Consider the following 17,518-nt stretch of genomic DNA (forward strand, 5'->3'; position numbering starts at 1 on the left):
CTTTGCACAAAACACACATCTTCGTCTCCCTGACACTTACAGGAGCCACCTGGTGTTCCCATCACCAGGTCCAACTCAAGACCAAAAACCCCAAAATTACTTGCTTCAAACCCCATAAACTTTCTCTATCCACAAAGCTCTTTCAGGTCTCTTCCAGTGAAGCAAGACAAGAGTAGTAGGAAGACTGGGAAGTGTAACAGAGAGAGAGGGAAATTTGTAAGTCATCAATACATACATCCTGTTAAAGCCTGAATCATTGCCAGGAATCTCAAGTAAATTGACAGCCTTAAGTGCAGTGACTGGAGGCCATTTTAGCTGTTTCTAGTGACAGAAGGTATTACCACGAGGAACTCCTTAACATACTAGCTTTGCCACTCTCACAGGACAATATATACATTCCACGGTGGGAAAAACAGCCAGCTGCAGTTAAAAAGGCAAAGAGGCTTTTCTTTAACCTGTTTCTGAGTGCCAGCTCTGAGGAAGCACTACAAGGGATCGGAAAAGTACTGCATAATCAAGGGACAAAGTCAAAAAAGCCCCAGCTTGAATCATCACTGGATTATGGAAACTGCAGTTAAGTAATAAACCAATCCTGGTCTTGATCTGCACACCCAGGAGTCACAGAGGACGATGCCTGTGCTCATTTTCAACTTTTCAAACCAAGACAAAACTTTATAAGCGATCTGCTCTATTACACCTCATAAGTACAATGTAACTACATAAACTGGGAAATTAAAAACCCTGCGATTTTTTCCCCTGATTTATGAGTTATCTCCTGCACTCCCTTAGAGACAGGGGAGTTAGTTTTCATGGTGCTACCACGCAAGGCACACACATGCAATTATAAAGCAGCTGTCTGAGCCTTTATAAGAAATTCCCTTTCCCCCTTGTTCTCTGTGCTGACATGTTGCTTTCTAAGAGAGGCATCTAGGAAAGGTAAAACGCTGTCACAGCTATTCTGCCACACTTGTTTCTGATTTCCTGGAGTAAACAAAAAGCTGCAGACTTGGAAACGGCAGGTGAGCACCCAAGTGAACAGTAATAAAAAGTTATCTAGAGATCATAAAGGCTCCTCACTTTATTCCTCTTTTTATAAATCCGTGGCTATTTTTGTGAGGCATAACATACGGGATTTAGCTACTGAATACTCCTTCTTATTTGGCCTTGGTACAGCATCACCTCATCACAGCACTGGTTCTCTAGTACTGAAAATGCCCCTCCACGCTTTCACTTGAGACTGCGAAGACCTTCCTCGGGGGGCAGCTGACAGCGAACAGGCTCCGCCGAGCTCCTCTGGGGACACACGGTAAAGGCGACATTACCCAGGTATTCTGGTGCAAAGCATCGCAGGGACTTCGAAGCGAGTCGAAGCCTTGCACCGGCACCCGGCAGCGGCAGATGTCGGTGTAAGGACCGCTCGGGAGGTGAAGCCGCCGAGGAAAGCGGGTACCGCGGGTGCTCTGTCAGCCCGCCCCAGGAGCGGCGCCCGGTGCCCGCCCGCCCGGCCCCATCCCGCAGAGCCCCCCGGCCGCCCGCCGCCCCACGCACCGCTGTCCAGCCGGGCGATCTGAGGGAGCCGGTAGGTGCTGACGAGCAGGTCCAGGGGAACGGCCACAGCGCTCCACTTCATGTCCTTGAGGCTGCAGCCCAGCGGCGGGCCGGGGTCCATCTTCCCGGCCCGGGGAGGGGAAGGAGGGAAGAGGGAGCCAGACAGGCAGGGCTGGCGGGGTGCTCCCACCCGAGGGGGGCTTCAGCCAGCGGGCAGGGGGACGGAGGGAAGGAGCCCGCCCCGCTCAGCGCCGGCAGCCCCGGGACATGCCGGGCTAGGCAGAAGGGGAGGCCCGCTAGGCTACCGCTGCTGCTCCCGCCGCCCCCCGGGACCGGCTGGGGCCGCCCGCCGCCGCGCCTGGCCCAGGAAGCGCCATCCCAGCACTGACTAATCAACAGGGTGCGAGCAACGCCTGCGCAGCTGCCGCTCCTCCCCGCGCCGAAAAGGAAAGTGCCGGGCTGCCCGCCCGGCCCGGAGCGCCGCCGCCAAGCCTGTCCCTCTCACTCCACCCTCCGACCGCTCGCCCGACCTGCAGCCCAGACACCGCCGCCGCGCAGCGCCCCGCTGGGGCGAGCCGCAGGTGGCCCCGTCCGTGCCTGGGGACGCAGGTTGGGGACGGGCATCGGGCGGAGCACAGGGATTTGTAGGGACCGCTTCACTGCAGAAGGGAATGGGGGGTTCGTCTGCTGCGCGTTTGCATTTGCAGCTTGGAGATAAAATGTCTCGCTCCATTCATTAAAGCAGTCTTCAGCAAGTGGGTTGAGTTGTGTCTTTGCAGTATTTATGTCTTCGCAGTCTTCTGTGAACACAGCCTGGGAGAGCTGAGCTTATTCAGCCTGGAGAAGACTCGGAGACTCTGTAACAGCCTTCGAGTGCCTAAAGGGGGCCTACAAGAAAGCTGAAGAGGGACTTTTTACAAGGGCATGGAGTGATCGGACAAGGGGGGATGGATTTAAACTGGAAGTGGGTAGATTTTAGGTTAGATATAAGGAAGAAGTTCTTTACTGTGAGCGTGGTGAGGCACTGGCATAGGATGCCCAGAGAAGCTGTGGCTGCCCCATCCCTAACAGTATTCAAGGCCAGGTTGGACACAGCTTGGAGCAACCTGGTCTAGTGGAAGTTGTCACTGTCCATGGCAGGAGGTTGGAACTGGATGAGCTTTAAGGTGTCTTACAAATAATTGTATGATTCTACTTAATTTAGCCTAGGAACTTTGCCTGTGAAATTCATCCTATGTTAAAAAAAAAAAAAAAGAATTCCAATTAGATGGCAACTTTGGTTATATATCTACTATTATATCTATTATTATATCTTTTATCTGTGACACATGAATGGGCATTTCAAGTATGAAGAGTGGTGCATAGAAGTTAGAGGAAAATCTTTGACTTACTTCTATCAATCATCACTACTACACCTGCAAGTATTACACGTATTGTGTATTCAAGGGTTTTCCAGCCACAGGGGAATTTAAAATAAACTACTAGTTCTCTTTTCAAAGTGTCTCATGTGATGAAGTCTTATGTGATCTTCCTAAGATATTTTATTTAATGTTATATATTGTAATGCATTTTTATTTCAAGACTGCTAGACTGCAGAAACTCTGGGAAATGAAACCAGAAAAACGAACTCCTGGGTGGTGGCATTGCACTGTGCTTAAGTTTATTTTGCTCACTCTTGTGTCAAAACTGTTTATTTTATTGCAGCAAACTTGGCTGCATTTACGGCTGTACTGTCGACTAGAAACATAGAAGTGCCTTTCAGTGATTTGTAAAATGACTGGAAACATCCGCAGCTAACATCTCTCTCCAGGCTCTGTCTTCCACGGTGTGTGTCTTTGGGACTGCTGGGACAGCAGAGCTACGGGAAGAGCTGTTGTAGGAAGAGCTTTCCCACTGCTCCCCCTTCCTCACGTGCCTGGTGCAGGGCCGGCCGCTGGTGTGTGGCCTTGTAGCTGTGGGTGCCAGCAGCACCGCCGGCACAAGAAGGGCAGAGACAGACACGCTCTTGTTCTGGTCTTCTGAAAACAGAGACTGGGACTTTATCCATGCTCTCCAAGATAAAACAAAGACCCTGGAAGCACAGAGGATTACAGAAAACCCCAAGTTTTGTTGCTTTAAATGGGTCTGGGTTGGTTTGAACCTCATCCTGATACAGGTCTGTGCTTTAGCTCTGTAGTTTGGCGCTGGGATTTCCCAGCACTATGGTGTCTATGCTCAACCATGCTGCTGTTGGATTCCACCTACCAGAACAGTTAGCTTTAAAAATATGACACTGGGTTATAATTTATTTTTGAAGCAGCTTCCCCTTTACAAAGCTCCCCGACAGCTTTGAACAACTTAAGTGAATTAAACTATTGAAGTGCAAAGTAATATAATAGCTAAAAGCATTATTGGTGGAATAGAGAAAGCTAAAGCACGGGTTTAGCTTGTTCAGGTTTTACTAGGTTACTGGGTGCAGTGTACAAGGCAGAGCAGATCAGGTCAGACTGGGATTGGACAGGACTTGCAGCACTAGTCTCTCAAGAGTTGGTTTTAAATGGTATCTTGGGTACCATTAATTTCAGGATAGATACCATCTTGAAGTGTATGCTTCTCTCAGACATCGTGCACTTCTGTCTAGGAAGAAAGGCATCTTTCACACAGAAATAATTGCTGCTGATTTTTCTATAAAGACTTTTTCATTCTTCAGATGGTTTTAGATGTCCTAGGGCTTTTAAGTCTGTGTTCATATTACTGTGCTTGTGCTCTCTCTAACCACTAGAAACCCAACCCACTCTTTCCCACCCTACTGAAACAAGATGCATTTTAAAAACATGTAACTTCCAGATACCATCTAAATTTCATTCACTTATTTGCAGGCAAAGAGATATCATAAAGCTTACTAGTATTTAAATGTCTCACTGGAGCTCTTAGAGTGATTTTGTTACTTGTTCTAACTGTGCTATAGCTCAAGCTCGAAATATATTCATATATACATATGCAGTATACAAATCACCAGCACATATGAATCTCAGATGAATTCTTGGTTTAATTACACCTGTGTATAATTAACACATTAGATACAATAATTTCTCTAATGCCTAGCAATGCCTTAGTGTGATCTCTTACCAGTCTCCTACTGGTGCAAAATGCCGTGTCCGACCTCGAGAGGAATCTCCTGTCAGTGGATCCACCCCAGGATCAGGGCCTCAGTTACACAACATCTTAGTTTTCCTGTATATGCTTTTCAGGTGGCACTCACAGACAGCCTTTATGTATCAACAGCAAATTGTTGCCATAAAACCATATGCAGAGGTAGGGGGACTCGGAGTAATTCCTGAAATTATTCTTAAATGCATTTTGAATTGACTTTCCTGTTGATTTCACAGCATGTTTACGCAGCAGTAAAATCTCTGGTATATATTTATAGCATTGCCAATAAAATGGTTTTTTAAAGCATTTTCATCATCAGTTCAGTCTATGCTAACATTTTAAATGGAGCTGTTCACAACAAACTGATTTCAGTATGAACATGGTAACATGCTTTATATGTTAGTATGCATACACCGAATAAAACTCAGAGCCTTATATGAGCAAGTTTCATGTGAAGCCATCATAGTATATATTTTTTAAACCCCTATGAATTTGTATTTCTTCTTCCTACATGTGATTTGCCTTTATATCAAAGGCCTGATTTTCATACTAAGTATTTACAAGTCCAATGGGAAACAACAGATGTTGTGATCATTTCAGAGTTACATCCTGAATACCTACCTTTCTCTGAGGTCAGGGGGGAAGAGAATGATCAATTTGGTATAGGTGATGTCTGTGCATCTCACATTTTGAAAGAGAACATTATTCCTGTCCTACTGGCAAAATCCAAGCAATCTTTGCTTATGATATGTATTCTGAAGAGATCTGAGGGTCTGGTGTGAACATTCACCTTTATCTTCTATTTCACTGTAAGAGATGACCTCATTTTTCCAGTCAAATCCCTTATTTAACCTTCATTTACTCTAAAACTTCCATCTAGGGGAATCTGTACGGCGCTATCATCCAGCCAGCTTTGGTGTAAATGAAAGATAACTCCCATCCTATTTTCTAGTTGGGAAAGTGCCTCCAAAGTTTGCTGGGAGTTTTTTAGGTCCTTTCTAGTGCTTTTTTTCCCAGTGGCATGCTCCTATGAACATAGTCGACAATGCATATGCTTAGAAAAAAGCAGTTATTTTGCTCCAGGAGAGCAGAGTATGGGATGAGGAGATCACTCATGCTACCTGGCAGGTTAGGTGAAGCCCACTGCACCAGCTAGCAGGGGTGAGGCATCCTGCAAACACTGCATGGAAACCTAAACATATGCATCTCCCTAAGATGAACCAATGACAAGCTCATACCTAAGCCACAAGTAGTAGAAAACAATGTGAGAAGTAAAAATGTGTAGAAGAAATTACTGTATTTTAAATTGTGATTAGCTATACAGAGAAGAAATTAAAAATTACAAATCGATCTGACCCTCTTTTACCCATTTTCATTGTTAGGAAGAGGAGGAGGAACTAAGTTAAGACTTAGAGAACTAGTAGCTAAACTTCTACGAGTTCAGGGCAGCTTAAAGTTCTCTGGAGCCCCACTGCTAAAGGCGAAACTGCAGAAGTTTATCTACACAGAGGAAGGAGAGGAAGTGAAAGACTAACCTGGCTGAATAATAAGATCTTCAATGACCTGAAATAAAGTAGAAAGGCAGTCAAATTACTAAATTATTAATAAATATATGGACTACATATGGACAAAACCAGAAAGATACAGTCCCAAAATGTTAGAAAACTGGATTTAAAAGATAGCAAGGATGTTAGAAAGATGCATAGTGAGAAGAGCAAGGGGAAAAAAATGGTCTGGTTTTCCATAGAGAGGGAAATCACCTAATTATTGGTGGCACCAGTATGCTTAATGCCTTTTTTAACCTGAGTCTTAAATTTAAAAGGCAGATGCGATTTCACTACTAGCACCACTGATAAAGACCTGAGAGCTTAGGCTAGGAAAATGAAGAAATAGACTGGAAAATACTTACCTAAGTTAAAGATTTTTTGATAGAGTGACCCTGATGAAACTCCTTTAGGGTTCAAGCAATGTTAGAGCTGCTACAGGTTATCCCTAGGAATCAATATTGGGAATGAGTCAGGTTCCAGAAAACTAAAATAGGATTGCATCTCTCTCAAAGGGTGGAAGGAAGCTGCTCTACAAACTGGTTAGCTGAATTTTTCAGTAAGAACAAAAATATTCAACAGGTAATCCAACCACTTGGAAGAATCTAGAAAGTAATGGTATGAGAAGTAACAGCATGGGTTTGTCAGTAACAAATAATACCAGATCAATCTAGTCTACTTCTATCAAATGGTAACAGGCTTTGTGGATAGGGCAGAAAGAGTGAGGATCACAGGATTTCAGATGTGCTCTTAACTGAAAAAAGAATACGGCCTAGACAAGTATATAGAATGAGCACAAAATTATTTGGGAGTAATTAGCACTTCTAAGCTGAAAGGATACATTGAATGGGATTTCACTGAGATCTGTCTTGGATCCAGAACTATTCAGTACTTTCATCAACATCTTTGATGACTGAACAGAGTACACTTATATTTGGAGACTGTATCTACAGGAAGAAGCTCCAACTATGTTGGAGTACAGCATTACAATTCAGAAGGATCTTGGCAGACTGGAGAAGCTGAAATGCCACTGAATAGGGAGAAACAGAAGGTTTTATGTATACAAAGCAATAATCGACTGCACAAGAACATGGAAGGATAAAAAAGCAGTTCTTCAGAAAAGAAATTATGGATTACAAGCAGTATTAGGGTAGCTTGCATTATGCTGATGCTGGGATGCATAAATAGGAGAATCACAAATGAATATCATAACAAAAAATAATTTTGATCTCTCCAGCTGTTATTATCTGAAATAGTCTGCTCAGTTTTTAGGTCTGCGCTCCAGCAGAGTTGAGAACCAACTCAAAAATACTGAAAGGAGAGAGACAAAAATGGCAACTACAAGGGAAGGCAGAAGGGACAGGAGTTCTCTGGCCTAAATAGAAGATGGAGGGCAGTCAGAGTTGTTCACCTACATCAAGAGGAAAGGGAGAACCTGCTTTCCGTGTGTACCAGTTAGGTCAGCTATTAGCAAGCTTCCTGCTTGCCAAACTAGCTAAGTAAGGACTGAACACCACTTGGAGAGACAGTGAAATTTCCATCTCTGCAGCTATCTAACCATCTTCCTGCAGTACAGTAGCAACAGCTGATCTGAGGCTGAGGTAAGACAAGGACCCAGACAGCCTCTCAAAATCCCTTGCAGCACTGTCTTCTTCCTCTGCTATGACTGCAAATAAGACAGGGATTATCCTTTGTTCCCTGATTTCAGATTCTGCTCTGAAGGCTAGTTTAAGTAACTGGCGATGACGAGTTGTCAGGAGTGGCTGTGAATCTGTAGCCCTTCCCATCCTCTTGCAGCAAGCATACTAAATGGCCTAGTGTGCAGTAACCTGGCAGTACACTCAGACACATTAGGTCCCATGCGCTTCAGAAAGCACTTTCCAGTTGAGCTCACTGTCTCAATACTGAATTTAATAATAATTTGATATTATAACAATCTGAAACAGCCCTCAGAAAAGCAGGCGTAATTCAGGAGGGTAGTGACATTCCAGAACAATAAGTCAGTGCAGTTAAGTTATTCTGGATGTGCTGGGATAGCTCACAACACGTTTTGCACAGTAGTATTATTCATTCACAAATTGTGATAAACCAATTATATTAACTAAGCAGCAGAACCACATCTCCCAGGGAAAAAAAAAGTAATAGCACAATATAATCACCACAATTCTTCAGATTTCCCTACTTGTGTTTTCTTTCTGCATGTCCTGCAGATTTGATTTGTGTTTGCTTTGCTTTTGGTTAAAGGAAGAGAAACTGGCATCCTGGTTCTGCCCTCATTTAAATATAATCTGATATCCTCCACTGAAAGTAAAGATATCACATACTAGTATACAACAGACCACAATAAGCAGAATCAGATACCTGATGTATTTATATTTTAAGAAAATAGCATAACTCTCTCACACTATCAGACAAGTGCTGCTTACCCTTTTAATATTGTGAACATTTATGACAAAAGGAATTTTTGAATACACAGGTATGTTGCTTACACCTGCATGAATTATTACTATCTATAGGATAATAAAAGTTTATAATAACAAGATAATTATTACTGTATGCATCCTGTTCTGTGATTTCTGCTTTCTAAGGAAGGTTAGTAACATACTGATCTTGTATATGGCTTATTCTTTCCCTTACCTTTGTAACCTCCCTATTCAAGGGTATTCAAGTGACACATTTGTTTCTGAAATGGATATAAAAGAAACAAAGCCAAAAATTCCCAGGTGACTGTATTAAATATCCACTGCTTAAAAGAGGTGTTATCTGGGGGAGAACATAAGTGATGTCATGCATCAAAAGGTTCCCCATGTGATGATGTAAATGTTTATTACATGAAAAGTCTTGTATAAATAACAGGGGGGAAAAAAAAAAGTCAAGGTATTTTTTTAGTAAGACAAAATTAGTACACTTAAAGAGTTTATTTCTGAAAACATTTACATGCAAATGCAGTCATCCTGTGATGCATCTGTTAATTCCAAAGTCAGATAATTGTTTTAACTTTACATTAAAAATATGAAAATATAATATAAACATGTCAAAACATTTGGCAACAAAGTTTGTTTAATACAAAGGACGCCTAAATAATGTGTTTTGGAATCAGAGGCTCACTTTTAAACACCTGTGTGTTCCTTTGCAATAGTTAATACTTTCTGATGAGAAATTTCAGAATGCACAGCAGGTTCTCTTCTTACTTTCATTTAGATCCACGACATTTAAGTCATACAATAAACAGGAATTCTGTAAGACAAACAAACGCAAACAATTAAGATAACTAGAACACAGTTAAAAAGCTTTAAATTTCACATATATTAAAACATAAAAGATTTCGGGGGAGTCACTGGCTCAAACATCTCTCCTAACCCTGAAGGTGACAGATGATAGAAACTGTCTTTTGAGGAGACACTGCAGATAATATGAACTGATCCTGTAAATCTTTACTCACGTGAATGGTTCTAGATGGACAGGTTCTTCTGCTGACTACACCAATTTTCACTAATTTGCAGTTAAGTACCCTAATCTTTGACGGTTTTGAGCATGAGGTGTAAATATCCAGTTGAAAAGAATAGCAAAATACAGAAAATCAGTACCCATTAAAAAAGGCACAGGCTATTAATTGCTTTAAAGGATGTTAACTTGCTGTGTGAAATTTACTAACATTCTGTTTCCTTGCTTCTATTTAATAACAAGGAATACCCCCAAATGGAAGCAACTCAGACTTTACCAAGATAAACTCTCAAAATAGCACCCCACCCTTGTAAAAAATTGATGTACTGATTGCAAAAGCAGATTAAAAAGAAAATAAAAAAAAAATCCGCACAGGCAGGACATTTGCTTTCAGCACTAAACTCAACCGGATAATTTGTGCGGACCAGAAGGACACAATCAAACACAGAACAATCAAAGCCAGTTGTGCAATACAGTACGTGTTGCAATCTTGTACTCTAGTACTATGAACACTGAACCCTGAACTTGGGCACAGAGGCATAGGGAATATTGTCACATGCCTAGGAAAAAACAAAGAGTCCTAACTTCTCTACTTGCCATTCTTCTCCCTGCATCTTGGCAGGTTTACCAAGTATGTAATGGTAAACAGAGAAGTAAGTGCAACCACTGGATTCACCACATTCCTCTAAACCCAAACCCAACAGCCATAAACAACCATTTCTGACAATAAAGAGAAGCTTCCAGAGAGGACAGCTATCTAAGCTGGGATGCATGAATTTCAAGGCACAGGGGAAAAAGGAAGAGTGGGGGAAAAAAACGGTATCATGTAGTACAATTCTAATCATTATTCAGAATTGAAAACTTAGACCTAGAATGCCACAGGGTAGTTGAACATTGACTACATTCAGAACAGCTCACCTAAAATTACTCATCTGAATCAGAACAAGGGGAATACAAAAGGTTTCTCCATCTTACAATAAGCCTCATGCCTTTGGCTGAGAATATTTAATGCTACCTAAAATTCTGGAAAAGCATCATGAAATTTGTTGCCTTTATCCTTCTGTAGCCATAGCTTTAGCTTTAGCTCTTCCAGCGTGCTATCTACCCTGTGTCAGGGCCATCCCCATGAAGAGAGTGGCTGAGCCTGTTCCTCTCTGGGGCTGCAGGGACCCATGGAGGCTGCCACAGTGTGCCCTGCTTGGGGGAGAAAATTAAATACCTGGGAAGGAGTGGGAAGGGCTAGATAGAGGCAGGAGCAAAGAGTAGGAAAGGTATTGCAGTGTGTAATCCTCATGATGGACACTGAAGCTGTCACCAGTAAAATTATTAACACTTATTATTCTGACTCTAGGGCACTGGAAGACTGTGGCTTAGTGATTTTAGGAATTATGTTGTTAGTCACATATACATCATGTATGAAGAAATATAGCATGTGAACATGCTTTTTTTGTTGGAGTGACAAATACCAACAGACATAACATTTTTATTACCCCTGTGAGTTCACACAAATTCCAACACACAGCTTCATAACTTCTGCTTTATTTTTTTTACACAGTTGTGTGAGGTGCCTGAGTACAGGCATTAGCCATTCTGATTTGTGCTAGGTGGAGACAGCATTCCATAGTCTTCAGGCATAGACAATAAAGTATGAAGAACTTGCTAAAAGAGGGAACAAGGCAGACTGAAAAGGACACATGCATAACCCTGTCATCTCAAGAAACAAGACATAACTCTGGTTCAGATACAAGGTTCTGGGGAAGGGGTGAAGTTTGGGAAAACAGTGGTATGATAAGAAATTTATAATCACTCTGTTGAGACCAGGAAATAACACTAAGCATTGAATACTGTGGACATAAACTAAGGTTTTGTTTCACAAATGCTTTTTCTTCAGAAGAAAAAAATCCAGTTTAAGTAGTTAAACAGTTCTAGAAAAATCCCTGTTTGAACAATTTCAGGATTCAGGCTTCGCTTACTTAACTTTAGAGGAAACAGGCAATTTGAACATGTAGCAGGTTATACCTGATTTCATGTTTCAGTTAAAGGGGAGAAACTTGCATGTTCCTTAAACACTGAAGATGAGCATTTGCAAAAAGTTTATTACTTCATAGTACTTATGGGTGGTAAGCTGTTCATGTATTGTTAGCAAGTATCCTCAGTGCTGTAACTGATTAAGAATGGTGAAATATATTTGCCAATGAGATGGCTCATATACTCTGCAAAATCATTATCTGATAGCAGTTAATCAATGAATTAGCCAGGACAGAAAGACAAGAACCACTGTTCCACAAATTAAGAAGTAACAGTTTGTTTTAAAACTATTTAAAAGTTGAGGACTTTAAGAATCACTTCTGTTTGATAAGACTACTCCATACATGATCTTCATCAAGCAAATAGGGGCTTGGCTTCATTTATGCAAATGTGCTATACACACATTTAAAAAGTGTGCATTCATAACCCATATAGATGGGTTGAGTCCCATGAGTCCTTGCATGAAGTACTGAAACAAAGATCAAGCAATTCCACATAATGCTCAACTTCAGCCAAGCATTGGGAGAGGTGGGGCACCCTCCTCTCCTGAAATTACAGCAGGGAGGTATGCAAATCTCTCCCACCTGTGAGAACAAGGCAGGCAGCATTCCTTCTTCAAGGTTCCATGAACACTAACCCTTCCAGCTCACATTTCAGCTCAGCCTGTTGTAACTCACTCCTCAACAAGCTAGCCAAAAACAGAAGAAAACTGAAAAGGTGAGAAGAACCAAAGTGGTACCAAGAAGCTTGAGTTTCCACTTTGGCATCTTGGGCAAAGTGGGTTTTGAAAATACCAACACAGACACAGATACCGCTCTACCCTGCAGTGATTTTAGTCAGTCATTGAAACTTCCTGCTATCAAATACTAGTTTTTCCTGTTCAATAGCACAGCAGACACGTCTCACCTAACAGGCAGGCATCTGGTTCAAGCCAGTTTTAGGCTTCCTGCTCTTCCCCCTCCCTAGCTCTAAGCAGAGTTTGTACCACTGTTGTCCAATAGATACCTAACTTCTAGACACAGGAATTATCATGAGATGGCTGAGATCCCAAATGTTTTTGGCAATTTTTTTCCTTTAATCAGGGAAAGAAAGCTAAGCTGGCATGCAAAGGGAAATGTCATAGAAAATAAGGAAAACTCTTTAATAGGCTTCTAATAAGGTAAGTTTAGAAATCTTCATTAAGATCAGCTGCCTATTCCTTGCTAAAACCTGCTCAGATTTGCAGTGCCATACCAACGTGCATTCACCTATGCTAGCACCAGTTATTGGTATTTCTATACTGGTTTTGTTAATTTGGAGGTGGGGTTTGCAAGAATGACAAGATTTTACTCTATCCATTTCTATGTCTCCAATCAAAGTCAGATCTGGAGTGCTTGCTGGAAAATTAAGAGCTTTAGAGAAACAGAAGGGACTGTAACTAAAGTTATTATTATTTATAGCATCTTTAAATTCTGAGGATTATTCTTCTCTCTAGTGACAAAATGATCATACATCACCACCACAATAATTTTCTTGCTATTTAACAGTGATAATTGGCAAAGACTGGCTAAGCATGGCACAGAACTTCATGCAACCAAGTATCTGAAGGGGGCCTATAGGGATGCTGGGGAGGGACTCTTCATTAGAGACTGTAGTGATAGGACAAGGGGTAACGGGTTAAAACTTAAACAGGAGAAGTTTAGATTGGATATAAGGAGGAAATTCTTTCCTGTTAGGGTGGTGAGGCACTGGAATGGGTTGCCCAGGGAGGTTGTGAATGCTCCATCTCTGGCAGTGTTCAAGGCCAGGTTGGACAAGGCCTTGGGTGATATGATTTAGCGTAAGGTGTCCCTCCCACGGCAGGGGGGTTGGGACTAGATGATCTTAAGGTCCTTTCCAACCCTAATTATTCTATGATTCTATGATTCTAAGTTCACATAACTATTGTGCCTGAACTGCCAGTAGAGAGAGCTGATACTAAGATGAGTCCTGCCATTTTCTTGATGTGTATTTTCCCCGTATTCTGTAATTCAAAGTACTTGTTCAAAATCCAGGACTCTCCTCTCGCAACAGGAATGGGTAGGACAGAGCACAAGCAGTATCAAACAAGAGGTATGGATGTATTAGTAGGTAAAGTAATCTTTAGGGTTACAGAGACAGGAGCAGGAGAGGAATCGGGGTCAGGCACAGCAGGATCTAACTGCTGCAGACCACCTTCCTCAAGAAATGGGGATGAAGTCCTAGCTCCCAACGCCTGCTATTCCAAAATGTCTAAACCATCTAACCCAATGGCAAAGTGTGGGTATCTATCTCCCTCTTCTGTTACTACCGTATAGACTGTAACAATGTTGTACTGCAACTAGTTATTTCACAAACTTGAGAAGACAGTTTTGCTGTTACTCTAAGGTTCCTCAACAGATCATCTATGCAGGGATTAATATAGTTGCACCTCAAAACCCCTATTTAAAAGAGAAATCTCAGCTTCAAAGTCAAGATCTTGCAGAAAGCAACAAATGCCAGAAGTAAGTCAAGTGTGTAACATTCTTTGGTCTCCTGGAGTTTATTTAATTTTAATCATATGAAACCATATAGGCTGAGAAATGGAGTCCTCTATAATCAGTTTTAGAGACTGGTGAGATAGTGAGAGAAAGGCACCTCGAAAACAAAATTTTATCCTAAAAACATAGCTCTCTTTCCATTGGATAGAGATGATTCTAGATAACTCGACCAGTCATGTAAATTTCGGTTGGCTATATTTACATGCGGAGATGCAACCCCTATACTCACACATTGTGATTAAGTTTTGATCTACACTACCTAATTATATAATACTGTTTCCAGAAGAATATCTGGCTCATTCAATGTCCAAAACAGACCATTTTTTTTTAATTAAATGAGATAGTGTAGTTAAATTATGCACTATGTTGCACCAGTACTTCATTCGCTTTGCTTTAATCTCTGCACCTTGGTTCCCATGTGTGCAATGCTGAACATCCTACCTAATGTTACTAAGAAGATGAAGCTAAAAATCTAAAATACAGTATGATGAGCTTTATGAAAAACCTCACGAAGAAATTAATATACTGTGGTCAGTATAAGATAAATAAAGGGCAAATAAAGCATGGGGCTCCATGCATAACTGAGGATAATAAACACTAAATGTGCACTGCTGGAGACAGAGGAATCTTTTGGACAAACTAATAATTCCATGAACCTTGGCAATAATGAAATCTGATTTCCTATGGATTTTGGTCTTGCAGTGAATTAAATTTGATATCTGTCATGCAAACTCAGCTGGAATGGCTGGTTGAAGCAATTTTCAGTCTTCCTCTGTAATACTGTATGAGCTAATGCTGGTGAATTTCCTTCGGCAGACTACCCTGCTTCCCCTGCACTCAGCACCTTCTTCTCAAGGAACTCCTTGGGAGCTTAATTATCTTTTAGTTTGACCTGTCAAATCTGTTTAAAATCAGCTAGCAAGTTCCAAAGGTGCTTTAGGAGCAAATGAATGGGGTACATAGTGTAATCTCAAAAATCTTGTTGCCATAGGAAAGGAAGGCAGTGAGATGAAGGGAGAACAGAACTGAGGCCTGCTACTTCTGAATGTTCATCTCAAATGACATCCATCTGTTAAACATTAAATGTTACTCTCAAAAGCATAGGGCAAGGTCTTAAATGGATTTCGACTGTTCTCGCTCAGCAGATCCATGTTTATATAATAGTGTATTAAAATAATCTTAATAGTCAATCTCTTCGGAGGTAGGCAGAACGTAAGTTTTGGTTTGTTTCATAGCAGTCTTCAGAAAAGGACAAAAAAGTTCTGGTTTTCCCCCTTTTTGATCACAGTTTCCCTCCTTCTGCTCCTAGTTTAGAAAAATACCAACCACCACACCCACAAAGACAAAAATACAAAGGCTTGTCATAGTTTTTTAAAAAGCTAGCTGAGAAGAGTACTACTCATCAGCCATGGAACCAGACAACACAAAGTGCAAATACTAACTGCATTCTGGGTGGTATTCTGGGGGATTTTAGTCGGTTTTTTGAGGACTGACTCACAAGAACAAATAGCTCACTGGCAGCCAGAAGCATTGTTAAGGAGCCGCTACAGTCTATTAATGAACAGGTTTAGGCATATCTGAGACTCATTAGAATTGTGAATAAATAAAATACTGTTGTTATTTGTCAACATGTCTAAGCAAGCCTCTGGAGTAAGCAGTGTCATTAACATTCATTTCCACTGCAGCATTTTGAACACAATCAAATCACTTATTATGAACTGATTGGTTTGAAATTCTAAAAATTATGTCATGACTCCTTAGCTGTTACCAATGTAAAGCTGTCAAATAACGTCTGATTGTTTTAATGAGACTACCCATGTAAATTAGAGCGGTAGGATTGAGACCCCGCATATAATGGCTGAGATTATAAACATCTGAAAGGTCAAGCAGTGCTTTAGTTACCTGAATCACTGGTGTATAAAGTTTTCTCTCTTCCTTAAGCCCAGCACAAAAGAAGATAGGAAAATGCAGCACACAATAATGACAATAGAAGCTTGACCTTTTTCTTCTTTTTTTAATGTCTGACCCATTTTAATGTGTTTTTTCCCAATCCTCCACTGAACCACTACTTGTTCTACATATCATGAGAGTCAAGAAGCTCTTTATTTCTGTATGAGCCCTGTAACTCCAGAAATTGATGCTTCCCATCTACAGGAGGGTTTTCCGTAGATTTAGTCAATGAAGAAATGTCCATAATAGATGGTGAATAAGAGAGTATATAACAAAATCCTAGATTTCCTCAGCTTCATACAGCCTACTGCAATGCATCTGAAAATGCTATACTGCCTGCCAACCTGCCCTGCCTGTCTATCTTAATTCTGAATGACCTCCACATACTTCCCAATAGCATGGCCATAAGACTTCTCTATGGAGTTCCTTAAAATGAGTTTCCTGTGTGGTACTTCCACTGAAGTATCTCATCAGTCTGGGACAGGTGGTCCTATTGCAGAATTAAGGGAGGACCGATATCCTGCTGCCTCAGACATAGGTGTCTTGGGCCAAAATGCTGTGCAAAGCTGTATCTCCTTTTTACAATCAGCAAGTACACATTTTAACACTACAGAATGGTTGCATGACTGAAGTGATCTCAGACTGGCATCTCTCATGTCAATTTTCACAGCTACTAGTTACACTTCCTCCTGCATTTTCCCTTCTCCAAAATGCCATCAGTTAAAGGAGGTTAAAATTCAAGTACTACATTCAGATTTCACAGTTTTGTGAACAAGCAAATTATTTTGTCGAACCTGAAAAACATGATGAAACTGCGTGGTAGGTTAATTTTTTTTACTGTGAACTCTATCAGGCCAGTGGCAAAACCAACTGGGCTACGGGAGTTTTTGTTTAAATCACCAAATGCATTTCACTAAAAATGGCAAATTCTATGCCAAAGTAATGGTATGTGATGCCCCATCAGGGATTACAAACATTTCTGGATGAAGTGAAATGTTACTACTTACAAATTTAAAAATTCTCATTGACATATTTTCCATAAAATTGGTCAGGCACATACATGCAAGCAGAGTGTACACCTGTATTCTCAAGCAGTTCTAATTAAAGCCAAGCAGTGGTATAACGTTTTCAACGTGGTCTGAATTCGTTTGCATGTCCACAATACAAACCCCATGAATTTTCATGAAGATGAGTAGGAATACTATATTTCTACTTAAAGTAAAATAAGTGCAGGGAATCTTACTGTGAGAAATATCCAAACATGATTTCTGCATGCTGCAGAGAATTCTCTCAGATCTTACCAAACACACTGTGCAGGAATGCTCATTTCACCCG

General features: G+C 41.2%; 2 protein-coding genes across 4 annotated transcripts in view; both read right to left on the reverse strand.

Moving 5' to 3' along the window:
* GAREM1 (GRB2 associated regulator of MAPK1 subtype 1) overlaps positions 1-1,776 on the reverse strand; it is a 101,188-nt gene extending 99,412 nt beyond the window's left edge. Inside the window, exon 1 of the mRNA XM_057397691.1 lies at positions 1,549-1,776. Within this exon, the coding sequence (XP_057253674.1) occupies positions 1,549-1,669 (121 nt within the window). The 5' untranslated portion in view covers positions 1,670-1,776. The remainder of the gene's footprint in view (positions 1-1,548) is intronic.
* Positions 1,777-9,108: 7,332 nt separating this feature from the next.
* Positions 9,109-17,518, reverse strand: part of LOC130592944 (ras-related protein Rab-10-like) — a 31,544-nt gene continuing 23,134 nt past the window's right edge. For all 3 annotated transcript variants that reach the window (XM_057397697.1, XM_057397698.1, XM_057397696.1), the window contains one exon: positions 9,109-9,461. In XM_057397697.1, the coding sequence (XP_057253680.1) occupies positions 9,387-9,461 (75 nt within the window). In that variant the 3' untranslated portion in view covers positions 9,109-9,386. The remainder of the gene's footprint in view (positions 9,462-17,518) is intronic.

Source organism: Pezoporus wallicus, unplaced genomic scaffold (assembly GCF_028554395.1).
Source record: "Pezoporus wallicus isolate ANWC-B61680 ecotype Strahan unplaced genomic scaffold, APGP_CSIRO_Pwel_v1 contig_227, whole genome shotgun sequence".
In the NCBI taxonomy this organism is placed as follows: Eukaryota; Metazoa; Chordata; class Aves; order Psittaciformes; family Psittacidae; genus Pezoporus; species Pezoporus wallicus.